Source organism: Ursus arctos, unplaced genomic scaffold, assembly GCF_023065955.2.
Source record: "Ursus arctos isolate Adak ecotype North America unplaced genomic scaffold, UrsArc2.0 scaffold_1, whole genome shotgun sequence".
NCBI lineage: Eukaryota > Metazoa > Chordata > Mammalia > Carnivora > Ursidae > Ursus > Ursus arctos.
The window spans coordinates 82,129,266-82,156,483 of record NW_026622763.1 but is presented as its reverse complement, the minus strand read 5'-3'; the positions used below and the strand labels follow the sequence as shown (position 1 = coordinate 82,156,483).

General features: G+C 41.8%; 1 protein-coding gene and 1 long non-coding RNA gene across 10 annotated transcripts in view; one reads left to right on the top strand and one right to left on the bottom strand.

Annotated features, from left to right (window-relative positions):
* The window catches only part of PLEKHM3 (pleckstrin homology domain containing M3), a 173,002-nt gene that overhangs the window by 95,133 nt on the left and 50,651 nt on the right, over positions 1 to 27,218 (top strand). For 6 of the 8 annotated variants that reach the window (XM_026492066.4, XM_048214276.2, XM_044381218.3 and 3 more), the window contains exon 6: positions 6,280 to 6,343. In XM_026492066.4, coding sequence (XP_026347851.1) covers positions 6,280 to 6,343 — 64 coding nt within the window. Of the gene's footprint in view, positions 1 to 6,279; positions 6,344 to 8,783; positions 11,949 to 27,218 lie in introns of those variants that run through there. The other 2 variants (XM_048214278.2, XM_048214277.2) reach the window with 1 other exon arrangement.
* The window catches only part of LOC123000633 (uncharacterized), a 116,693-nt gene continuing 100,398 nt past the window's right edge, over positions 10,924 to 27,218 (bottom strand). For both annotated transcript variants that reach the window (XR_008956395.1, XR_007188473.2), the window contains one exon: positions 10,924 to 12,288. This is a non-coding gene — a long non-coding RNA (uncharacterized LOC123000633). The remainder of the gene's footprint in view (positions 12,289 to 27,218) is intronic.

The window sequence follows — 27,218 nt, the reverse complement described above, 5'->3', positions numbered from 1 at the left end:
TACATCGCTACCCTAGATGCCCCACTCTAAGACTCTCCTAGGTTTCCTATTCTGCACATATGTTCTGCACAAACTCAATTTCTTGCAAATACTTAAATTTTACATATATATATATATATATATATAACTATATATAATACATAAATGCAATGTTGCATTCCAGGTTGGATCCTTGAGTAGAAAAAAGGACATTAGTAAAACAATTGGTGAAATTTGAATAAAGTCTATAATTTACATAATGATTCATGTCTGAGTTTTTGGTCAATGCACTGTGGGTTGTGTAAGATGTTAACATTAGAGGTGACCAAGTGAAGGGTATGAGGGTACAAACATTTCACAAATAGAGGAAATGTTAGAAACGTAAGTACATGTGAACATCCTGGTTATTTTGAAAACAGAATTTTTCAAGCAGGAGAAAAATTGCAGAACACCGAAGTGTATACTTTAGATAATTCCAGGCAGCACAGGTAAACAATTAACAACAAAGAACCTCTGTCCGCCATCTCATCCATTTCCACAGCTTTAACCGTCACCTCTGTGTTGATGTCAGAAATGCCCCCTGAGTATTCCACATCTCTCCGTCCCGTATTTCCAAGGTCCAAACTTCCTGTCCCTCCTACAAGCACTTCATAGTCAGCACTTACGAAACTCAGTTCTTAAACCCATTCCCTGACAGCCTGCCCTGTGTGGGCCAGTGACATAACCATCCTGTCACCCAAGCTAGATACGTTAGTCACCTTTGATTCCTTTCTCCTCTTTCACCAATTTTTTAAGATTTTATTTGTCAGAGAGAGAGAGAGTGTGTGCACAAGCAGGGGGGAGCAGCAAGGCAGAGGGAAAAGCAGGCTCCCTGCTGAGCAAGGAGGCCCACGTGGGACTTGATCCCAGAACCCTGGGATGGTGACCTTAGCCAAAGGCATCTGCTTAACTGACTGAGTCACCCAGGCATCCCCTCTTTCACCAATTTTAAACATTGTCAGTTCTTCTTCCAAAAGATCTCTTGTATTATCTATTCCCCCCTTTTCACCATCCTCCTGTGGTTACCCTAGAATAGACTCGCAAATACCTATCAGGGCTATCCCTGCCTGCAGTCTGTCCACCTTCTCTACTGCCTTCAGAAAGTGGGCATGACAAAGTGTTTCAGTGTCACTTTCCTGCTTCCAAAAGCACCAGTGGCTCTATATATTGCTACTGGCCTAAACACTAATAAACATCTACCTGGAAGAGACATGCACTGTATAGCTAAATTAGGTGGCCAACCTGCCTCCCTCCTTCCTCTACTCCCACCTTCAAGAAAGTAGAAGGAATACAGGCCTTTGGAGTCAGGAAGTCCTGGCCTTGAATCCCAAACTTTGCGGCTTTGGGCAAATTAGTCTTTGCCTCTGAGCATCAGTTTTTTCTTATGTAAAATGGAGGTTGTACTTAACATGCAGGGCAGTTATGAGAATTAAATGAAATGATGTGTGTCAAGTGCCCAGCCCACAGAGGGCTCCTCTTACTAGTTTTGATGTTTAATACTGTAGGGTGCCATGAGGAGTAGATTTCTTGATCATCTCTGTCTTATATGTGTGTTTTGAAAATGGAAGTGGTCACAGGGAGCCTCTCTGTGGTAAAGAAGCTTATTCTCACTTGGAAGAGTAGGCATTTGCTCTACAGCCTGCCCAGCTGGGCTTGGAACGTGCACCTGCTTCCTGCCACAGGTGCGGTCCTGAAGCATAGGAGTTTAAGGGAGCCCAGCCTCAGGTACTGTACTGTATTTCCCAGAATATAAGGGCCTTGCCACTCTGTCTATTCTCATTTCTGTGGATGAAACAGGGCTTTTCAGCATTCTTCAGAACTATCATACTTCCCAGGAGAACTCCATACTAGCATATGCCTTCCCTAGGCCTCCATGGGGAGAGGACTTTAATAGGTTCAATGCCCTTTCTTCAGTGGCTTACTACAGGGACTGGCACATAGGTATGCTTGATCAGTATTGGATGGATAGAAAGGTGAATGGAAGGATGAATGAGTTAGCCACTAGGATTTGTCCAATAATGTATACTTAAGTGAATCTCCCTGTGGGCTAGATATTAGGCCAGTGGTTCTAAACCTTGGCTGCACTAATCACCAAGAGAGTTTTTGTTTTGTTTAACATTGATTTCTGTTTTCAACCCATGCTTATGCCCTGTTGTTTTCTAAAAGCTCCCCCAAGTGATTTTATTTTTTTATTTTAAGATTTTATTTATTTGAGAGAGAGTGAGCAAGAGAGAGAACACTAGCAGGGGCAGAGGGAGAGGGACAAGCAGACTCCCTGCTGAGCAGGGAGCCCGATGTGGGGCTTGATCCCAGGACCCTAGGATCATGACCTCAGCCGAAGGCAGACACTTAACCAACTGAGCCACCCCAAGTGATTTTAATAGACAGCCAGGGTTGGGATCCCACATGCTAGTCCATTCTAAAAGTATGTATCGTGTGCATAACTTATCATTCTCAATTATCAGTTTATATATCTTTTCCTCAGTTGGCTTAATGCTCCTTGAACTCAGTACAGGGACTATCTTATTCATAATTATCTACCTAGTGTCTGGCACAGTGCTTGGTATAGAGTGGACAGTCATAAATGTTAATTGCATAAATTGGTTGTTTCTTCCCTTTAGGGTATAAAAAGATTGCATATTATCACATAAGACAGAAAAAATGCTAGCAAGCACCATGAGTTTTGTTTGGGTAATGTATGTGTGTTGGGGGGAGGGGGTTCTGACCATCAGCACTTTGGTATCTATCTGCTTGCCCATAATCCATTGTTGTTTCTTATTCACTGTCATCCAGATGCTGTGAACTGACAGCAGGTAAAGATATTAGACTTTGTCAGAGAATCCCAGTGTGAAATATTTCATCCCATTATTCCCATCTGTATCTATGTCCTAAAATTCGTCACTGTATATGTAAGAGGATAGTTCATTAACGTGATATTCAGCACCATTGTCCCCATTAATGAAAGCCATAGAAGACTCTAGACAAAGACACACGGGATGCCACACCAATCAATTTTCTCAACTCCAAAATGTATTAATTTAGGCACAGAACTGGAAAGATATTTAAGACATTGTATTCATTCATCTTTATTAAAGAGTGAAGAAGCTGAAGCTAGATGGGTTTAAGACTTGCCTGAGATGACACAGCTTGTGAGGAACACAGCTAATGCAAGAAACCTGATGCTCTGGTCCTCAGGCCTGGGCCACTACATGTACTCATATCACCTTGGATTACATTAGATCAAAGGTCAGGATAAATTGCTAGACACACTCAGTCTTTCAAGACTGAATCAAGAAGAAATAGAAAATCTGAACAGACCAATTACTAATAACGAAATTGAATCAGTAATCAAAAAACTCCCAACAAATGAAAGTCCAGTACCAGATGGCTTTATAGGTGAATTCTACCAAACATTAAAGAAGAGTTAACACCTATCCTTCTCAAATTATTCCAAAAAACAGAAGAGAAGGAACACTTCCAAATGCACTCTGTGAGGCCGGCATTACCCTAATACCAAAACCAAAGATATTGCCAAAAAAAAGAGAGAGAGAAAATTACAGGACAATATTGCTGATGAACATACATGCAAATATCCTCAACAAAATATTAGCAAACCAAATTCAATAATGCAACATTGAAAGGATCATTTGCAGTGATCAAGTGGGATTTATTCCAGGAATGCAAGGATGGTTCAATATTGACAAACTCAATCAACTTGATATACCACATTAACAGAAAGAAGGGTAAAAATTATATAATATCATCTCAATAGATGCAGAAAAAGCATGACAAAATTAAACATCTACTTATGATAAAAAACACAGCAAAGTGGGTATTGAGGGAACATAACTCAACATAATAAAGGCCATATATGATAAACCCACAACTAACATCATACTCAATGATGAAAAGCTAAAATCTTTTCCTCTAAGATCAGGCACAAAACAAAGATGCCCACTCTCACCACTTTTATTCAACATAGTATCGGAAGTCCTAGCTACAACAGTCGTTTAAGAAAAAGAAATAAAAGACATCCAAATTGGAAAAGAGTAATAAAACTGTGACCATTTGCAAATAACATGACACTATATATGGAAAACCCTAACGACTCCACTAAAAAACTATTCGAACTAATAAATGAATTCAGTACTGTTGCAGGATACAAAATTAATACACAGAAATCTCTTGGATTTTTATACACTAATAAAACTACAGAAGGAGAAATTAGGAAAACAGTCGCATTTAGACTTGCAACAAGGAGAATAAAATACCTAGGAATAAATTTAATTGAGGAAATGAAAGACCTATACATTAAAAACTGTAAAACACTGATGAAAGAAATTGAAGATGATACAAATAAATGGACGGACATACCAGGGACTGGAAGAATATTGTTAAAATGTCCATATTATCCAAATCTACTAGCTATGATCTACAGATTCAGCAGAATCCCTATGAAAATACCAATGGCATTTTTCACAAAACTAGAGCAAATAATCCTAAAATTTGTATGGAACTACAAAAGACCCTGAAGAGCCAAAGCAATCTTGAGAAGGAAGAACAAAGCTGAAGGTATTACACCCTGATCTCCCACTATATTACAAAGCTAGTGTGATCAGAAATACTATGGCAGTGGCACAAAGCCAGACACATTAATTAATGGAACAGAATAAAAAAGTCCAGAAATAAACCCATGCTTGTATGTTCAGTTAATGTTCAACAAAGGAGGCAAGAACATACAATGAGGAAAAGACAATCTCTTCAATAAATGGTGTTGGGAAAACTGGACAACTGCGTGGAAAAGAATGAAACTGGGCCATTTTCTTACATCAAATACATAATAAATTCAAAATAAAGACTTCAGTGTAAAACCTAAAACCGTGGAACTCCTAGAAAAAAACATAGGCAGTAGGTTCTTAGACATTGGTGTTAGCAATATTTCTTTGGATCTGTCTCCTCAGGCAAGAGCAACAAAAGCAAAAACAAACTAAATGGGACTATTAGACTAAAAAGCTTTTGCACAGTGAAGAAAACCATCAACAAAATGGAATGGTAACCTGCTGAATGATATTTGCAAATGACATAAATGATAAGGGGGTTAATATCCAAAATATATAAAGAACTCACAATTCAATATAAAAACAAACCAATTTAAAAAATAGGCAAAGGATCTGAAGACGTTTCTCCAAAGAGGGCCAACAGACACAGGAAAAGATGCTTGGCATCACTAATCATCAGGGAAATGTAAATCAAAACCACAATGAGATATCACTCACACCTGTCAGAATGGTTAGTATCAAAAAGACAACAAGTGTTGGTAAGGATGTGGGGAAAAGAGAACGTAATTTGCTGCAGTCACCATGGAACACAGTATGGAGGTTCCTCAAAAAATTAAAAATAAAACTAAAAACATACCATCCAGCAATTCCACTTCTGGGTACTTATCCACAGAAAAAAAAAATCATTTGAAAACAATATGTACCCTTATATTCATTGCAGCATTATTTACAATAGCCAAGATAGGGAAGCAACCTAAATGTCTATCGGTAGATGAATGGATAAAGAAGAGGTAGTATAGACACACAATGGAATATTACCCAGCCATAAAAAATAATGAAACCATTTGCAACAACATGGATGGACCTAGAGGGTATAATACTAAGTGAAATAAGACAGAGAACGACAAATACCTTATGATTCCATTTATATATGGAATCTAAAAAGGCAAAATAAAACAGAAACAGACTTGTAGATACAGAGAATAATATGGTGGTTGACAAAGGGGAGTGGTGTGGGGTGAGGGATAATAGAGGGAAAGGGGATTAAAAGATACAAACTTCCACTTATGAAATAAACAGCGATACAGTGTACAGCATAGGGAATATAGTTAATATACAACGACTTTTTATGATAGATGGTAGATTTATCGCGATGATCACTCAATGTATATAACTGTTCACTTTGTTGAATACTTGAAACAGAATATTATGTCAACTACACTTCAATTTAAAAAAAAAAAAAGCATTACTCCTTTTTGTCCTGAAATAAGCTCATTTAGGAATTTAAAAAAAAAGTCAAAGATCAAACTTTTACTTTCATCTTAGTATCTGAATAAAAAGGGTGTTGTTAACAGGTTTCTCAGTGCTGGGAGGAAGATTCTCGGTGGAAAGAGAAGGAGGCAGAGGAAAGGGATCTTGAAAGAGACAAAACTTGTTTTGTGACAGCACTGCAGTTGATTTGTGTTTCTGTCCTTGTTTTCAGAATTTTCCCCAGAGAATACCTCCTTCAACAGATCCACCTGTATTCCCTCGCTGATCTGCAGCAGGTGAGCGCTCAGAAGGGCCATTTCATTTCTGCTTTTTCACTGGGAAAGTGTCTTAGTTGATTACGGTCTAGGCACTGAATTCTGCCATCATTGGGGTAATTTCTTCATAAGCCCTGATAATTTCTACTCAGAATGGGGGAAAAACCTTATTATAAAAAGGTACTACGGGACAGTAAGAAATGTTGGCAAGGATATGTGGAGAAACTAGAGCTCTCATACATTACTGGTAGGAATGTAGTGGTCCAGCCACTTTGGAAAACAGTTCGGTGTTCCCTCAAAAAGCTAAACAGAGTTACCATATGAACCAGCAGTTAGTTCCTCTCCTAGAATATACCCAAGAGAATTGGAAACTTGTGTCCACATAAAACTTGTACACAAATGTTCAAAGCAGCATTACTCATGATAGCCAAAGAGTAGAAGTAACCCAATGTTCATCAACTGATGAACAGATTAACAAAATTGTGTATATCCAGACAATGGGATATTATTTGGCCATAAAAGGAGCAAAGTACTGACACATGCTACAATGTGGGTGAACCTTGGAAACATCATGCCGAAAGAAGCCAGACAGAAAAGAATATATATTTTATTATTCTGTTAAATGAAATGTTCAAAATAGGCAAACCTGTAAAGACAGAATATAGCTGAGCAGTTACCAGCTCCTGGGGAGAGCAAGAGAATGAGGAGTGACTGCTAATGGCCCAGAGTTTCCTTTGGGGCAGATGAAAATGTTCTGGAATTATATGGTGGTGAGGGTTGCACTACTCTGTGAATATACCAAAATCCACTGAATTGTGGATTTTATGGTATGTGAATTATATCTCAATAAAAAAATTGTACAAGAAAAAAAAGATCTAAAAGGCAGTGACTCTAGGAAACTCTTTGACTTGGGCTGAAGTCAAACAGTTGGAGGACTTTTTAAAAGTTTAATAAAACATAAGAGAGCATATAAGAGTCAAAATCATCTTTTAAAACTTTTATTAGTGCTTGTCCTTTCAATGATTGACCAGGTTAGCAACCAGGAAGAAAACCAACATCTTGTCTGTTCAACCCAAAGTTCTGAATATGTTAAGCTTTGGTTAATCATTTAAATCAACAACTCACTCCCTCAGAGGCTTTTAGACCCTAAATGAAAGCGGTACTTTCCATGTATCTATTCTTTCAAGAGTCAATTAGAAAAATTATTGTGACAACTTTCAGAGTGTCTCATACTGCTTTGATTCCGTTCCTTTGTTTGTTGTTGTTTTTCTCACTGGTTGTTTTGCCCAGGGAAATGAGGTCAACTTAAAAACTGTTCAGATCCTTCAGTCATTTTTCAAGACTTTAAACTACTTTAAGTGTTGTTTTTTTTAACTTAAGACGCGTTTTCTTTGTACACCCTGAGGGAGGAAAGTTATTTTAAATGGTAGAAGTGGTTTTAGAGCATTTAGTTGGAAAGTTCTGAGAGAACGGTAGTGTTTTAATTTTCTCGAGTGTGTCAGGTTTAACATATTTGCACACATCAGTTCCTCCCACTTCTTCAGTCCTGCACACCCTTTACTACATAATCAAGCAGCAATGATCTGCTGGCTGAGTGGGAAAAAGGTATATTTTTAATTACTGTTGCCCAGTGGCATATAAGGAGAAGAATCGATTAAAATACCTATTACACACTTACCTATTTTCTAGGACTCTACCTGATCATAGTATCTGAGGACCCACGTGAGAAGTAGGTTTAAAGGCATGGACGTAGTCTTGTAGGTGTGGTTTAAAATAGAATGGGTGGGGTGCAAAGTAAGTGCTCTTTGAGGAGGCCTTTCAAAAATGAGTTTTGATGCCAGATGAAGAGAAAGAGTCAGAGAAATTCCATATTCATTTTAGGGTGTCAAAGTAGTGTATTCATTTGGCATGATAAATCCTGCTTTTTAAAGCCTTCCTACGCCTTGTGGACGTTTTCCCCCCTTGTAATAATCAAACCACATATGCCACGCAGCTTACTTAAGTCAGTGACAGCAGTATTCCTGGTGGGCCAGACCATTAGCCCCTGGAGCCCCGTAAGCAGCTTAATCAGATTTCAGCCTCAGTAGTAAAGTGATAGAGGCAATCAGCAGCTCATCAAACTCCCTGGTGGGGGTGGGGGGCCGGCTAGAGCTCTGTGCATCCATTTAATACGCAACAGCTCACTCTAACCTGGTTCTTTGTGCCTGGTTTTAAGATCCCCAAACTTATCATATTTAGAGGAAGTTTAATTCAGTTGCTTTTTCTGCCTGAGGTGGTTTAAATTGAATTTAGCTTTTGATCTGTCCTCATCTAGGCTATCAGTACTGAAGGGCCCCTCCACCCCATTTTCCCTTGGTTTCTGAGTAAATTTCAGGCATGTTTTCTGAATCTGAACTGTTCTTGTGAATATGTAAGAGAAGGGAACACAAGAGGAAAAATATATACTATTGCTCTGTGGCAGAGTGTGTCCGTGAGAGCCAGCAATCCCGCCTAACTGATGGAGCCCGCTGCCAGCCCCATGTTGTCCCATACCAGCTTGGCCTGTGTCTGGCTACTTGGTTGTCCGGTTTCATGTCAGCATCAGGAGTTTTAGAGTAAGTTATTTCCCCCCATTTCATTACCCTCCACACTCCTAAAATAAAGTTCTCTATAAAAACATCACATAAAATAACTATAGAAAAATAAATTTCAGTTTATAAATTTTGCAGGGGAGTGGAAGATGAGCTAACACAAGTATCTGAAGAGTTATAGATCTTGAATAATGATAATATAAATATCCTTCCTAAAGGCATAGATTGCTTTCTACAAATTCCTCTTAAGTGAATTTGATTTTTTCCCATTAGCTTTTATTTAAAAAACAAAATGTGGACATCTTACTCTCCAAAAATCAAAAAAGGTAAGAAATTAATACACATGGTAAAGGGGGACTTATAACTTAAGTATATAAAATCTTAAAATAATGTAGTATACAAAACACTAATAATACCTAAGATAAGGATGCTAAAAGAATGCTGATACCAAAAAAATTGCTCCCTTCTTCTATCTCTGTCTTCATTTTTATAAGTAACAATCCCAAAGTTTCGGAGATAGGCTCAATTCAACAATTTGGCTGAAGATTTCACGCTACCTTAATGCTTCTGTTGTTACATTCAAGACCATTTGCTCCCCGCTTCTCATCATTTGAATTTATTGGCCTCTTTGCAGGTGTTCTCCTTTGCTCCTGTACACTTGGCTGTGAGGAAGCAGATAGCGGGGACGGACACTGCTTAGCAAAAGGAACTCCCTCCAGTCGTTCTGGGAGCTGTAGTTGCCTGCCCACTAGCAATGAGTGACAGTTATTGGCAAAATTCGTAGCTGATGCTGGTGCCGAGTCCCTAATTGTCTATTTATTTCGCCAGTCATTAAGTTGCTCGCTGGGTTTTACTAGCACCTCATAAAGGTAGTAGTTGAACAACAGTCATGACCTGACTATCATCAGTCGGCAGCATTATAACATGTAACACATAAGATAGAACCAAGTCCTCCTCCTGCCGTGTAGCAGGTCCGAGGAGGGCAAAAGGTGGGAGCAGAGGCTCTCCAGATCCTAGGAGCTTGGAGGGGCACTAACTTGAGCCCGTCATTTCTTCGGTTTAGAATTTCGGGTGAATTTCTGTTCAGCGTAGTAGATACTGTTAGAAAAATTTATCCGATCCATGCTCTTTGAATGTAAATCTAACGTAATATACTGCTGATTTTTTACAAAATAAAATCATATAAGCAGAAACTTTCTGGAGGAGGAGGTGTGAATGCAGTGTTTGGTTTTTTAACTGACAGAGCAGTTCTTTGTAAAGGATTTAGCAGACAAGGGCTAAGCATCTGTGAATGAATGGACAGTATTGAGGCATGTTTTGAAAGGGGAAACTGAGGCACTGCTTTTTAAAAGCTTTCTCCTGCTTTGATACTTCAAGAGGGGAAAGTAGAATAGAATTTGTGTCTTGTTATTTTCTGTCTATCCAGCATTATCACAAATCCACGGGAAGGCTTTAAGAGGAATACAATAAAAAGACAAGCCCTGATGAGACAGTAGGAACAATGCCATAACTCCAAGTGCATTAGCTTTCTGTATTAGCTCTCCCCTTCCCCTGTAGAGTATGTGACAAACCATCTCCTTACTTACATCGCTGATAAGAAAATTCCACATTGTACCAGTAGAATACATTAGTATATGTAAGTTAATGTTCAAGAGATCATAGTTGCTTTTAAGGAGCAAATCAGAACCCTGGTTTAATAGCTCATTCCTCAGACTGTGTAAGTGATAGGAGAATTCTTCTCAAGTTCCTTCTGCTTACTGAAAGGAAAGGTCAGATTTAACTTCTAAGTTTTGGCTACCTGTGCTCTTGTGACAAAACCTAAAATGTATATTAATGACTAAATCTTCTGGTGTTACTCACCTTTGGGGCATATGTAAGCTAAGCATTGAATGATTCCATTTGTACATGATTCATGAGAAAGGATACTGGATGATCCCATGGGTGAGGCAGCTGCTTAGAGTAGCCCCTCCTAGCCGCCCGCCCCCCCCCCCCCCCCGGCCTACCACCTACCTCCCAACAGACATACCCGTCTTGTGGGATAAGCACTTCCCCTGGGCCTTTAATTTCCAAACTAGACCCTACCTTCAGGCTAAGGCAATTTGGATTCCAGTTAATACAAAATACTACCTGAGAAGAATAAATTATTTTGGCACTAATTCTTTTGTCTTATTAATAAGTTAAAAGTACAGGATGGTATTCAAGGGGAGATGTATTTCAACAGACATGATGATGAAAGAAGATGGAGCAGTCTGGAATTTGGAGTACTTACTAACGAGATGTGAAGTGGGAAGGATGCCAGTAGGGGAAGGCCCATAGCACTCAAGAGCCATGAGGAGAGGGAGGAGTAAATCAAATGCGTACTACCTTTCTAGAGTTGCCTAGAATGGGCTGAGCTGCTTATTCTGTGCTAAAGCAGTAAACACTTATGCTAAGCAACTGGGCGTGTAAATATTCTATGTATCGACGGACGGATGGAAGGGTGGATGAATACATACACTGTCCCAAACTTACTAGCACACTCTCCCCCCAAAGAAAAACAAACCGATTTAATGTTAGCCCCTAAACAAAACATCAGAAATGCTGCTCTGTGAAACAATGCACAGAATTCCAAAACCAAATTAAAAATATACACTTGTTATATATTCGATAATGGCATGTCGTTCATTGTTGCAAACTTTCCAAACACTAAACATTCCTCAACAGCCAGCCAACTTTTCAGTTAACTTTTTCACTAGTCCTTTACACCCATAGGACTTAGAAATTGTCATCTCTGTGACCTAAACATTTATCAAAATGGGCACTGGAAATAAAACAACACAAATGGTGGTCCTACCATGAAGATTTTCTAGCTAGTGAATACAATCACCAAAAGGCAATGTTTAAGACATTTCAAGGCCACTTTTTAAAAACAGACTTTGCTGAATTCTTCTTTGAGGAAGTATGTGAGTAATTTTGCACGGCCCTGCCCCACCAAGCAAACAATCAGAGAAAGTTATTCTCTGTGGGCGCTATTCAGAGTCAGCACACAAAGGCCGAGCCTAAGTGGGCACCCAGCACAGCTGCCCTTTCACCGAAGAAGCAACAGGTGATGACCTTTATTCACACGAGCCTGACATCTTTGAATCCACAGTCCACAGGAGCACAGCGCCTTGGTGCCCACAACCAAGTCACCAGTCTCCAAGCCTCAGCAGCCTGAGGAACTTGTATTCATAGCCTCTCAGCACCCCTGATCCCTGCGCCATTGTCCACCCAGGCGTTAGCGGGCAGGGTAACTAATTAGGAGCATTCGGATTTAACAAGCAGAAAAACAAAGTGTGACAGCTTGCCTGTGTTGTTCCATGGCCAGGGCCTGTGTCCGCCGCAGCCGTCACTGCCTTCAGAAACTTCTGAGGTAATCTGGGGCAAGATAGGAATGAGGCCTCCATTAAAACATCACTAAATCTGTTAGCTACTTTAGCCAGAGTTGTTCTAATCAATGAGTTAGAGAAGAAGACCATAAGTTATTGGGTGGGGAGCACAAATCATGCCTTTTAAATAAGCAGATTTTTCAAAAGTGAGTGTGTGTTTCAGGGGTAGAGGGAAGGAATTGAATGTTCCTTTTTGAAGAATTGGCAGGGAGGCACCACAGCAAATGGAAAGTCCCTGTTTCTCGGGAGAGGTGTACCTTGAGTAGCTGCTGAGTAGTTCGAGCCTCATGCTCAGTCTTCAGGGGGTTGCAGATCCTGGAGGAAGGAGAAGTGACAACGGCTAGCTGCCTGGGCTGGAACCTGGGTCTTCTGACTCCTCGGCAGGAGGCCTTCCGTCTTTGGAGTCTTGACTACTGGATTTTTGGTGTTTTGGTGGTGGGGCCAGTTAGCGGAGTGGGTGAAAGCAGGTGATTGACAAGGTGGTGATACAGATTGTTCTTTATGCCAGCTGGTCTTTCTTTGCTCAGAGAACACTTCGCCTGTCTGCAGACCCAGGCACCACACCCAGCTACAGCCACACACCTGGTCCACAGACACAGTAAAGGATTGGGGAAGGTGGGCAGGGCAGGGGTGGTGGCAGAAACTGTGGGTAGCTAAGAGCACTGTATTGCTCTTCTTCTTGGGAACCCCGGCAGAAAGAGGACCACGTGTTGTAAGTGCTGGATGGAGAGCCTCATCCTCCAGTTGAGAAAGAGCTTGGTTGAGATAAGGATTTCAGAAGTCATACGGGAGCCCCTCAAGCATAAACACCATAATAGATGAGGTAGCAGCCGCAGAACTGGATGGTTCTCAGTCAGTGCTGAAATCACTTTCCTGGAATCCAGTTTCCTGGCCCTGCTTCTACTTTGACTTCCAACCTTCTGGGTTATTTGGTTGTTGTTGATTTGGGGTTAGTGTTGTTGTTGTTGTTTCCCGTTTATAAAAATGCAGCTAGAATACTGACTAGTTGAGGGCCTGCTTTCAAAGACATTTTACTTAAGGACCTAGAGTAAGTTTGGTGTCGATCTTACCGTTGGTGGAATTAGATCCTCCCTGCCTAGCCCCTCAGCCTGCCGCTTCACACACAAATGTTGTTAGTCACTAGGAACAGGCAAGAATGGATTGGTATCCAAACTAATCTGTCACATGGTCAGAGAAATAACTGCCACACGGGCAGTCAGTGCATTAGTTATCTATTGTATAACAAATCACCCCAAACCTTAGTAACCTGAAACAAAAGTCAATCTGTGGGTCAGGAATTTGGGAGCAGTTTAATTGGGCATTTTGGGCTCCGACTCTGTTAGGAGGTTGTAATTCAGATGTTGTTTGGGGCTGCAGTCATTGGAAGAAGGCCTAACTGGGGCTGGAGGGTCTGCTTCCAAGGTGGGTTACTTCCACAGTGGCCAAGAGTTGGTGCCAGTCGTTGGTGGGAGGCCTCTGCTCCTCCTCACATGGGCCTCGCCACAGGCTGCCTTATGAGCGATCTGAGCCGGCGAAAGCCAGGCAAAGCAAACTTTTGTAGGTCTTTGCCTCGCAGGTCAGAGAGTCATCACTTCTGCCACATTCTGTACGCTTGAAATAAATTATAGTTTGCAAAGATGGCTGCAGCAGCATCTCCCATCCCACATGCCCTCCTTGCATTGTGACTCTGACATTCCTCCCATCAAGAGGTGGGGTCTGTGTTCCCTTTCCCTGAATTTGGCTGGGCTTGTAACAATGGAAGTGATGCTAGGATGCTATGTGGCTTCCAAGGCTAGGTCATAAAAGGTGATACAGCTTCCACCAGGCTGTTCAGCCTTGGAAGCAGCCACCATGTTGTAAGGAAGAAGCCAAACCAGCCCATGCACAGAGACTACAAGGAGAGGCCACATGTAGTCATTCTAGCTGACAGCCATCATCAACCACTAGGCATGGAGTGAAGATACTTTCAAAGGATTCCCCCCGTTAGTTGAAACTCTCCTCAGCAGAGGGAACAGATATAGAACAGAAAAGCCATCTCCAGTACATCCTGCCTGAACTTCTGACTCACAGAATCTGAGAATAAAATGATTGTTTTACACCACAGGTTCTGGGGTATTTTGTTTTGCAACAGTGGTCACTGAAACACCAGTAACTCAACTGTTTGAAGGCTTCCTAGAGGCTGTGATCTAAGTTGAAATGTGAGGGCCTATAGGCAGAAGCCAGATGGAGGGGAATGGGAAGAGAACTTTCAGGCCTTGGTAGTTTCAAACCTGTCAACAACCTAATCTGCCGTGTTTCTTTCACGGAGGAAAGCAGGAAGAAGTTTTCATTACTGACTTTGACATTTCTGAAGAACATTCTGTCTGCATGCTTCATGATTATTTTGATAAATTGTCTCAACAAACATTCATGGAATGAGTATGATGGGATCGCTTTACTTTCCTCAGAAATGAATGTGATAAAAAAATCTGTGAAATAGTCTCCAGGCTAGAGCTACACAGAGTGTGGAGTTTATAATTTTTCTATCCCACCTGTGCTCCTGAAACATGAGCCAAATTCTCAGTCACCAAACCTTTGGCTGGGTGTCTCCTCCCTATTCATTCATTCATTCATTCATTCATTCAGATGTTACGTACACACTACGTGCCCAGAGCGATGCTGGCCCGGAAGTTGAGGGAGCTCATTTTCTCAGAAAAAGACTAGTGATTCTTACTGGTTATGGTCAAACTCCTGTACTCTGTCTTTGTGCCACGAACTTCTGGTAGAGGCTACCCATGACTGTGCTCAGCCGAAGGACATCCGGCAGGATTTTACCCCTTGATGCCTCCTGCCAAGCACTCTACTGCATTGGTGGTTGGTCCTCAAGGGGCCAGAGGGATCATGAGAAGGCTGTCTAGCCAGGTGGTGAAGGCTAAGGAGGTTTCCAGCATTTTCACAAAGTTCACTCACTTGCTGTTGCTCCAGAGATGGAGCGGGATGGCAGACTCTAAAGACGGCATTGCCACACGTTCTTTGTTGAAACCCTGGGCTGCATGTGATGGTGGCCTGCACTTCGATCTGCGTTTGGAACTTGTTGCTTTTTGGTAATACCGCCCCTGTCTTTCTGAGGAAAAATTAGAAGGCTGACTAGAGCAGCCTCTCTTGTTGTTTTTAAATTTCTGGCTAAATCCTAGTGAACCATCAACACATTTGCTCCTGAAATTTTAAACAAGATTAAAGTCATTTGTGACAGCAGGGAACATCTTCATAGCCCAACAAATCAAGGAAAGGTATAGGGAGCAGCACGAGTCACTCAGAAAGCTGCTGAAGCATTAATAAGCCTGGACTTCTGTTAGCTGTTGAACAGGTTTCTTGTCACTCAGAAATCACTTCTTTCCCGAGAGCCAGTCATTCATCTATCCATACGTGAAGCAAGTGATAAATGGTGTATTATGTACCAAGCACTTACTGTGCCAGGTCTGGGGACAAGATCGGAAAGGCACAGCACCTGCCCTCTGAGAACATTCTCTCCCGGTTCTGTACTGGTATGCCAAGCACATCGCAGAGGCAGCCTAACCATTCCATTCTGCATTTAAAGGAGACCCATATGGCTTTAGAACAGGGTTCCTGCAGGAGCCAGGCAAGTGGCATCCATGCCTGAGGCAGGCCCAAAGGGAGACTTCAGGTTGTGACGAGAAGCCAGAGAGTGTCCCCCTCTGAAGGGGACAGCTGTTTTTCAGTAGCCCCAGAGTTGTCATCTCTTCCCATTTTCCAAGAGAAGCCGGAAATCCGTATTTTTATGTGAAATTTCTCAATATTTAAACACTCTGCAGGCCAAACAAAACACGGCCACTGGTTTTGACCTCTGCTTTATAATAGAGAATGCCTGCTTTTGTTCCGTCAAAACTAATGAATGCTCAATTACGAGAAGGAATTTGGAGGTTGGTGTTAGATTGTGCTCCTCAAAAGGCTCCGGACCCCATCCTAAACCCTTGAGATACTAATTGACAGACTTGCACAAGCTGACAGCTGGGCTCTCAAAGTAGACACACACAAGGAAACAGGCCAGCTATTCCAGGTCACTTTGCAAGGTCAGGGCAGCAATGCAAACATTAGGAAGGCTGAAGACAAAGGTCAGGTGGCAGCAAGGAAGCCCTCCATTTCCGCGAACTGTTGGTTAATAAATCATACGCAAAAGGTATCACCAGATTCCCTCTCTCTGGCACTGCTTTGTGAGGTGGAAAATTAAATAGAAATCAAAATTAAGATGGCTGTCAGGAGCTTTTAGGAGACCAGCAGGCCAGTGTGAGGCCAACATAGGATGAAGTTTCTGCCTGGAGCAAAGGTCTCCAGAAGGGTGATGATACCCGGTGTTGGGCACTGCAGAGGGCTTGGATGGTACAGGGTTATGTACTTGGAGCCTGGCTGCCCACATTCAAATGCCAGCTCACTCCACACTCACTAGGTGACCTTGGACAAGTCCCTTCTCTTCATAACTCAAGAAGCACTTCTTCTCTGAAGTCGGGGATAGTAGTAGTACCTTCCCCCAAAGTTGCTGTGAAGCTTAGAGGAGTGAAGACGTGTAAGGCCCTTAGAACGCCGTTTGACACTCGGAGCTCACTAGTGGCACAAGTACTGGGGTTAGCGCTGGCTAGGAGATGGGGACCTTTCGTAAATAGCTCCCTGTGGTTTCCTCGAGTGGCACCAAGACACTGCATCTCTGGACACCAGACGGCAGCCACCACACGGGAGTCCTGTTTGCTCGACCTGTTTTGCCCCTCAGACTCTGCATGGGCTCCTGGCCACAGGATCCTGCTGTAGCGGCAGCATGGACCAGCCCCTTGATAGGGAAAGCACAGAAACCCTGGGTGGGCTTCCTCCTGCCTCCAGGGTGGTCCTAGACCAGACCTCCCCAGTGGCCCCACAGGGGGGCTCCTCTTCCAGAGCCTCCCACCCCCACCCCCTTCCTGGCCAGGCAGTGAGACCTCCCTAGAGGGCTGGGCTAGATAAAACAAGTCAGAATCACATGCTGGCCTCCTAGCCTCACCATCTTTCTTTGGTCTTGCTAAGAGACCTTCAGCACATGAACCAGAAGCTGAGTTTTGGCTTCCCCAAAAAAGGTAGGCACCTCCAACACCTGTCTCTTGGAAGAATGCGTGCCCTTTTGGTGGGCTGTACAGAGATCATCTTTTTAATTTTAACAAAAAGCATTCTTTGAGTTTTGTAGAATCATACAATGTACATTTTTTAAGCTTAAAAAATACTGAGTCCACACTGTTTCTGTAGCTATAGAAGGGTGGAGCTTAGCAGACTAAACTGTTGGCAGAAACAAAGAGAACCCATGTTTCCTTCCCACCTGCAATTATAGTTTTACTAGCTTGTAAAGCACACGTAGAATTTGCAGCACATTCTTCCTTTGCAGTCGGGGAGAGGCCCTGCTGTGAGTGTAATTGGCTTTCTAGCTTCCTTTAACGTGCAGGTGGAAGGGAGCCGGACTGAAGGACCTTCACTCTCAGAATTAACTGATGTTGAATTGTGTTTAAATTCCACGCATCTCCCTGAATGCATGTGTTCCATTAAACCTTAGGAGTGGAAACACAGCTTACCTCTGAAAATATCCCCATCCCTGTCCCTTCTTATGGCTTTACAAAAATGGAGGGTTTTTTTTTTTTAAAGGATTTTTAACCCCTGAAGGGATTATTCTCAACCCTGTTAATCCGTGTGTTAAAGACATAGGGCATCTTTAAATGACAATTTCACACAGTACATCCAACTTGGACCACTTTTTTCCTCCAGCTTTGGCTTTGTACAAATCTGTTCCCAAGAGACTATTTACTACTTTGTTTCTGGAGCCCTAAGTTTGCTTATTTGTGGAGTGAAAGGTTGAAGTAAACAATTTTTACAGCCCCTCCCAGCTCTAGGATCTTGGTTCCATGATCCTTGAGAAGTGATTAAATTGTAGAAGCCACTCTACATTTATCTATCTACTTTCTGGGACTTCCTTTCCAGTTTTCATAACTGGGCTCTGCATAGCAGGAAATCTGGAATGAAAGCTAGATACCCGCTCCTTCAGTTCCAGGGGACAAATGTCAACATTTCCATTTGTCAAAGATCAACTGATGTTTTGACTTTTTGTTCTTAAATAGCAGTTTTAAGCATTTTTACAAATAGGAGCTTAAGGACAGCCTACAAAACAAGTCAGATATACTAATTTTATGCAGCCCTTAAAGACAAATTCACTACATAATACCTGACAATCTAGTGGCAGTTTGAATAGTGCCCGGCATGCAAAAGTTGGCCAGTAAAAATGTGCAGAAGCTAATATGCCATCTAGTGAGATTGCTCCTAGAATGGGCGGCATCAATCAGGTTATCTAGTGAACTAGGAGTTGGCATTTGTGTCAGGGCTAACAGCAGAGTCAGGTAGAGGACAGTAAAAGAATGGGGCATCATAAGGGAAGGCTTAGACCCAAAGAAAAAGGGAATCTGGGGAAGGATGTTGTGGAATGGATTCTTGGCTGGAGCAGAGGTCAAGGGTACAGAGAGAAAGTCTAGACAATCCCAGGTAGTAAAACTAGTGTTTGAGTTTCATCTTTTTCTCCTTCCTCTGTCTGCTGCCAGCTGGGGGCAGGGACTGATCATCTGACAGAAGGAACGAGAGAGGGCCAGGACTCTCAGTCTGCTTGCTTCATCCCAGAGTTGTGGAGACACAGCCTCACTGAAGGCAAGGGGCCTCTCCTTTCATGGCACTTAGTCAAGGAGGGAGGAGAGGGACATTCGGAAAACCGACGAGCCAGGGTGACCATAGTTCATCTTTTACCAAGTCACATAATATCTCTGGTGCTTAAAATCTTTATAAAATGAGAACATTGTATTAATTAATCATAGCTATTTTTTATTACATGTTCAAAAAATGTGACTTTTATTATAGAGTGCTTACTTTAGGCCGGACTGTGTTCTAAATCTATGTGGATTATCTCCTTTAATCCCAGTAGCTGTCTGAGATAGGTACTGTTATTACCCACCTTTTACACATGAGGGGGAACTTGCCTAAAGTCATCTAGCTAAGGTGGAGGAGCTGAAATTCCAACCCAAGCTGTCCTGTTCTAGCACATATCCTCTTTTGTTTCAGTTTTGTATGAAACATTTCAGATTTACTGAATCAAAGAATAACAGATATGACCAGCTGCTTGGTTACCCCTGCAGCTGAAGGATTCCCTTCTCCAATGGGCACACACTCTGAACCACTACATTGTACTATTTCCCGCCCACACTAACATTATTTCGAGAGGCATCCTGGTACCAAGACCCACCTGGCAGCAAGGCCAAGCCCTACCATTGCTGAAGCTCCACCACATCTTACCACTGGGTAGGAGGGAATAGAAGGCAAAGAGGGGAATAGAACTATGTAAATGGACCCATCACTAGACTCAGAGCACAAGCACCACATAAGTAAAAATTGCAGTGCCCAGCAGAGTCAGTGTAGATTTTGTGATCATAGCGGTCAGGCCCAGGTACCTGCCCTGATTCCCCCAAATAGTCCAAGCCCCTAAAATTTCTACAGGTCACTTTTATCCGCTGCTGTGGTGGTCAGATATTTTTGTTCTTTCCAACCCAGTGATCAGTAATCGTCAAAAACAGCAAAATTCCAGAACAAAGAACTGGATAACACACGGAATGTATTATAGTCCCAAAGGAAAAGCATGCTAATTACATATGAACTTATGATACTATGAATTTGCTTTTTGTTTTTTTTTTTTAAGTTTGGACTTAGCATATTCTATATTCATAGCTATGGCTGACCTGTGTCAGTGTGTGTTTATATATTTATAGCTAGTCTGCTTCCAAAAAGGGCTTTTGTGGTAGAGCTGCTGCTTGTTCTCTTCGTGTGTGTGCACGCGCACGTTCATAACTGGCTAATTTTAATTCCCCTCCCTTGCCATTGGTTTAAATCGTTGGCATATGCCCTTATCCAAGATGATTCTTTGCTGCTCAGGATCCTGTGTGCCTGGAGTTCTGCTAGCATCCCTCCCACAGAATGTGGTTAGAAAACCTAACTCTTCTAGAATTGCCTTCAGCCTAAAGGTTCCCCTCAGCTACTGGAAGAATAGAGAACAAAAATCTGATGCAGCTGACATTTTAGGTGTGTATATAATTTACCAAATTGTTGACCACTCAGCTCTTAGTCAGTGGTCACAAAAGGAATTAGAAACCCTCCCCTGCTACCCCACAACCCAAAGAAGGAAGGGTGTTAGTTGGCTTTGGCACAGAAGCCTGCTGGCACACAGTGTCACACAGCAGCACAATGGTACATTTTGGCCACAAAAGGCTTTGGGGTGGCGGAAAGGGCCAAAATAGTTGTGGCATAAGTTGGCCAAGATATTAAGCAGATCTGAGTTTAATTTGACATAAAGATAACAACTCTTTTTTTTGTTTTCCAACTGGCTGCTGCTTTCTCTGTCTCCATGGGACCAAAGATTTCAGCCAGGAGCCAGTTCATAAGGGCATTCAAGTCCTTTCAAAGTGAGACATGTAATGGTCTTTACACAGGCTTTCACGTTTGGCTGGACAAGATGGAGAGAGGATAAAAAGACACATGGGGATCTGGGAGAAGCTGAAAATGGATCTTGAGGCTTGAATTCCTTCTATGAGTTTGCTTAAGCCACATTGCCTGAGCTTAGAATAGAGAGGCAGGCAGTCTGTCTCCTTGGGATAAGGAAAGATTTGGAACTCAGCTACTGTGAGGTCTTGGCCCCTACTGTGTATTCTGGTTTGTTTTGTTAGCACAAGCAAGTTATTCTCGTTTCTTGCCTCTGGGGTTTTCTTCAGCACACTTAGAAGCTGTGAGTCTCCACCCCACTGATGGGGTGGACAGAATGGGATAATGAAAGGGGTGGAGAGACAAGTTGCTTCAGCTGCTTAGGATAAGGAAGGCAAAAAAACTTCAGACCTTGGAGCTAGCTTCTGAGTCCATCGAGGCCAGGGAGGGTGGTAGGGGCACCACAAGGACTGAAGTCCTCTCTTCCAAAGGTACTAATGGGGCCAGCTCTGCTAGTTCGGAAAACCAACTAATAGTCTGAATTGCAATTTTATTACCCATGAAATGGTTAACAGTGGAGGAGAAGCTGCAGAATTCTGCAAAGTAATCAATGAAGTGTAACCAATCAAAAGGGATTATGAGATATACCTAAAAATGGTAAATGTTATATATATCTACCACAATAAAAAGAATACTAGCTTCTTTTTAAAAAAATGATTATGAGCACCACAGGAAAGCACCAGCAATTCTTGACTTAGGGACTATGTTTCACGACCTTCTAAGTATTTGTTAAGTGCTAGGTACTATGCACTATGCTGTGGATTCAAAATAGGTGTAGGACAAGGTACACATTCTAGATGGGCAGTATGCTGAAGGGGTCCTCTGAATGGACAGGAGATACATTAGGAGAAAATGAGCAACCCTTCATACCCACGATCTGGAGGCGCCTGCCCCATTCCCAGGCTGGGGGCAGAGAGAGTACGGTTGCAGGATTCTTGCCAAGACTATGTTGTGCATTCCCTGAATAAAATGTGAGCTCAGTTAGTTCGTAGGCCTGCTTGTAAGGGCCTTTAAAAATAATCCACAAGGGGTACCTGGTTGGCTCAGTGGGTAAAGCATGCAGCTCTTGATCTCAGTGTTGAGTTCAAGTCCCATGTTGGGTGTAGAGCTTAAAAATAAATAAATAATGTAAATGAAAATAAAAACAGTCCATAAGTGGAAAATTCAACCTTGAATGCAAGTCTTTATTCATCCTGGACTCCACTACTAAAAACGATACCTGGGCAAGAGGAAATATCCAATAAATATGGAGTGAATGAATGTGTCAGTTACGGAAGAGGGAGACAAGGATGAGAATGAGCTCAAAAGGGGCTGTGCATTAATTCAAGCTATGGTACTGCGTAAATGAGCATTTGTGAACTGAAGAGCTCACTAAACTAATCTTCTGTTTTTCTTTGGGATTGTTGAGTCCTGAGTTTGGACTAACAATTTTCAAGTAAATCTTTAAATAACCGCAGTCTGTTCTTTACTGTAGCGTGCCCTCTGAAAGGCAGGGTAGTGTCATGGTTGAGGGCATGGTGTCGAGCCGCACAGCCTGGGCTTGTATCTTAGCTGCACCCCTCACCTGCTGTGTGACCTTGAGCAAATAAGTGAAACTTGTTATGCCTCAGTTTCCTTATTTGTAAAGTGGGGATTATTAAAGTACTTATTACCTCATAAGATTGTGAGGTTAAGGGAGTCACAAATACATCAAGTGCTCTGAGGAATGGCTGGCGGATAGTGAATATTCTGGGAGTGCTGTTGTTAAAAGTCCCTCACAGTCATATTAACAAAATTCAGTTGATTAACACACTGTAATGAGGCTTTATCAGGCACCCTGTGACCAGGGGTGCTTGCTTTCTCTGTTTTATTCTAACAGTTAAAGCTATCTGTGAACAGTAAGAACACTAAAACAGACATTAGAAACTGAAATGATACAAAGGGGATTCCCTGCCTGGACAGTTTGATGTATATTTCACATCCTCTTTCCACCACTACCACCAATCTTTTCTAGTTTAGATGACCCCAATTTCTCCATCTCTGACATGGATAATAATTTACCTTCCATGGCTGATAAGGGAGCAAATAAAATTTATATATATAACTTTTATTGAAGTATGTGAGCAAATTAAGTGTAATAAAAATGCCTTTTCAAACGGCCCAGCAGAAATCACGAATGCTGGCATTTTAAAAAATACATTTAAAATAGTAGTTGAGGGCGCCTGGGTGGCTCAGTCAATTAAGCGTCTGACTCTTGATTTCAGCCCAGGTCGAGATCCCAGGGTTGTGAGATTAAGCCCTGCATCACTGGGTATGGAGCCTGCTTAAGATTCTCTCCCTCGGCCTCTCTCCCTCTCTCTCTAAAAATGAAAGTATTTAAAAATAGTTGACTTATTAGTAATCATAGCTTTAGAATATTGTTTCTAAAGTGTAAGTGATAATAGCCAACAGAAGCATAAGGACGACAACATGTAGCCATCATGATATAGAGATAAAACTAAAAAAATCAGAGTTTGGTGGGGTGATATTGCCAGTAACATTGCATTTAAGAACGATAGCTTTTTCTACTATCAGGTCTTTCTTATAGCATATTCTTGATAGTAAATTACTTTTATGTAAGTGTGTACAAATATATATTATACACGGTCGTGTGTTTAAGGAAATGGTCTCCTTTCCATAATTTGAAAATTCCTGGTAACTCCATTTCATTAACACCTTCTCACGTGCTGTTAGCTACCCGCTCCCTAAGATGCCCTCTCATTTATGCTGCTGACATTACCTTGTGACAGAATTATGATTACTACAGCTAGTTTGGAGTTCTTTAAAAAGTGAATGAAAAACACGGAGGAAAAATTAATAACCTGTGCACGGGGAAGGGCTGGGGTGGTAGGAGCAGGGAAGGCAGGCAGCTTGGCCCGGGAATGGCTCAGGAATGGCACTGGAAACGGGAGAAGAAAGGGAGCTGGCTGCCTCAAGACATGTTATTTTTACTGCGGCTTCTTGCTCCTCTCCACCCCCACCTCTTCCAGTCTGAGCTTTGAATACAGTTGAATTTTCACCGCAGAACTTGGCTAGATCTCCTCAGGGACTTTCTCTTTCCCATCTTTCCATAAATTATAGGTTTGCACATGAGAACAGAACAGATGATTCCCATTATCTTTTGGGTTGGGTTAGGATTTTTTTTTTTTTTTTAAAACCTGCCCACTCTTAAATGTGTATCCTAGTTCAGGGAGGTGGAGCTTTTGTTAACACAGTGGCGTATCCACTAACGAATTGGTCTACTCCTCCTTAATAGGATGGTTTTAACCTGGTTTCCTTGACCAGTATGATTGCGATCATTTTCCTTGGCCTTTAAATACTCACAGGAAGTCAGTGCTCCAGAAGAGCCGGGCCTTGCCTGAGTTAGTCACCAGTATCCCCAGCACTTGAACACCACCTGGCATACTGCGGACTCTGCATGAATGTCTGTGGAAATTTAGCTCCTTGCTTTGGTGGTTAAGTGACATTTCGAGGACACTGTTATACTTTCATAAGTGACCCATTCAGATCATTGTAATCAAATAGATCCAAAAGTGTTCATTTACCCCAGAACAGAGAGACCATTTATAGGTAAGATGTACTACTCACTAAAGCTAGAGCCACTGCTAGTAGTTACGGTTTATCGAGCTCTAACCCTGGGCACCCTTAAAAGAAAAAAAAGAGAAAGATTTTAAGTAATCTCCACGTGGACCCAGTACAGGGCTTGAACCCCAACTCCAAGGTCAAGAGCTGCATGCTCCACCGGCTGAGCCAGCCAGGTGCCCCTGGGCACTCTTTTCGATTAGATACCCGGACCAGATGCAAACTCAGTAAAGGAAGGGAAAGGAATGTACCATATTGCATCGGAGTTTATTCTGCTCTTCATGGTCTCCCCTAAAGTACTCGAGCTAAGCTTTCTAAAAGGAGTAGGTCCTAGGGAAAAGGTGCAAAGGGAAATTAGAAGATGTGACTTCATTGCACTTCCAGCATCTGGAACATTCTCTTGCTTACGGACATAATAAAAGTAGAGTGAAGGAATTTACAAAAACTGTCCTTGACAGTGTGGGAAGAAGAGAAGTGGGAAAGAACGGGTAACATTTTTAAGAAAGAAAAGTTAACATTTGAGGCAAAATTCAATAGAAAAGGTGAGCGACCTTCCTGAAAAAGCAGAGCAAATGAGGGTGAGGACTTGGCCTGATCAGAAGAAACCTAGCAATCCAGAGGTCTGTAGAGAAAAGGGAGGCGTCTTACAAATGGAGGATGATGACAGCAAAAGGGAAAAGCTGCAGTGTTCAGCTTGGGACACTGGAGGAAGAAACAGCCAGAGCTGAATGGAGAAGAGGAAGAGGCAATAAAGGTGTTGTCAAGAAACAGGTTTAGGGACGGAATAAACGGTCCCTCCCCGGGAAATGGACAGGGACTAAAGAAGACAGATATTTTTAAAATCCAGATCCTTCTGAACGAAGCCACCATCAAGGTAGACCCAACACAGGGTCTAGAGATTGCTATAAATTTCCAAATGACCTTATCTTGTAGTCTAACAAACTAACGTGTACTTGTCCACTATCTCTTACCCTACCCAACCTTGACCAAGATCTACTAAATTAATACCCTCTCTTTCTACTTGACTGCCCTGGCAGTGCTGTTGTTCCCTCTGTACTAAATATAGCTCCAGGGACAAAAGGGATGAAACACATGAAAGGCAACAGCTCTGGATATGTTAATATATGTCTTTCTTGTTCAGGACCAACTAATCCATCTCAGGAGCCCCCTAGAATGACTGCTTTTTGATGTTAGCTTATTTATTTGATGATTTAGTGATGAGTAAGTCCTCTCTCACTTTATTTCGCAATACGAATTTAATCATAACATGTAGCCACTCTGAGGGTTAAATCCTATGTTAATTCTATTGTTTACTCTAAATAGAGGGGACATTGATTTCATAATTAAAAGCCTCATATATTTAGATGGCCTTGTTTACGTAAGTAGTGACTTACAGTTAAGACCCTGAAAGCCTTTCTGTATGGCGTGACCTTTCTGTGTCAAAGGCATTGTGTACTATGCCTTAAAGGCAAAAAAATATATCACTCAGCAGTGTTTTTAGCCAAGAAAATGGGGCATGGAAGGAAACAAGCCAAATGAGCAGTAAATTACCATAGATGCGTGTATACAAAGTTATTCTTTTAATTCAAATTACCAAAGAATGGTCATTCTATTCCCTAGCTCTCTGTTCTCTCCAGAAATAATGTTACTATATTACCGTATGCCTGATACAACTTAATATAGGCCTTCAGCATCCTAATTTGGCATTCCTCAAAGTGTGGGATATTAAGAATAACATTTTTGAGCTCTTAATGTGCTATTTACATTTCTGCAAGCTTTACGTGTATCTACTCATTTGACCCTCACAACCGACCTGTGAAGTGGGTATTACTGTTATGCATTTCTTAGATGAAAACCTTAGGCAGAGCAGGTTAATAACTTGCTCAAAGTCACCAGCTAGTACATGGAAAAGTCTCAGAATTTGAATTCAGGCAGGCCAATTTAACCCCAGTGCTTTTTTTTTTTTTTTTAAATATTTTATTTATTTATTTGACAGAGATAGAGACAGCCAGCCAGAGAGGGAACACAAGCAGGGGGAGTGGGAGAGGAAGAAGCAGGCTCATAGCGGAGGAGCCTAATGTGGGGCTCGATCCCATAACGCCGGGACCATGCCCTGAGCCGAAGGCAGACGCTTAACCACTGTGCCACCCAGGCACCCCAACCCCAGTGCTTTTAATAACTGTGCAAGGACACCTCTGATTCCATGGAATTTCTACCAAAATGAAATTGGTTGGTACAAGAGATGCTTTAGACAGTACATGGACATGGCATTAAATGACATTTAATTGTGTCATGAGAAAATTATTCCCTTCAATTCTCTGTTCTTGAGGTTAAATTAAACAAAGATTTATTCTGGTGCTGCTGTGACTTGAACCCCTAACACCTGCTAATCTTTTTTTTTTTTTTTTGAACAGAGCTGGCAGCAAGCTCAGGGTCTTCCAGCCAGTTGTGTTATCTCGATTTTATGGCAAGGGATACTGGTTTCCATTTATGGTATTCATATAAGGCTCTCATTTTTAAATAAACTTACTTGAGTCAACAAATGACTCCGTCTAAATAAAGCATTAAGTAAATATCACAGGTGGAATGCAGCTATGACAACGTTTGTGAAAGTGTTTTCACATGATTGAAGTTTGGGAAAAACTGTCCTGATTCTTCTATTTTGAAGTTAACTTTAAAGCAAAGGTTTTGGCAAACATTGAGTGAGATTCCTTGTGCTCTTATCAAAAAGATCCCCACCTT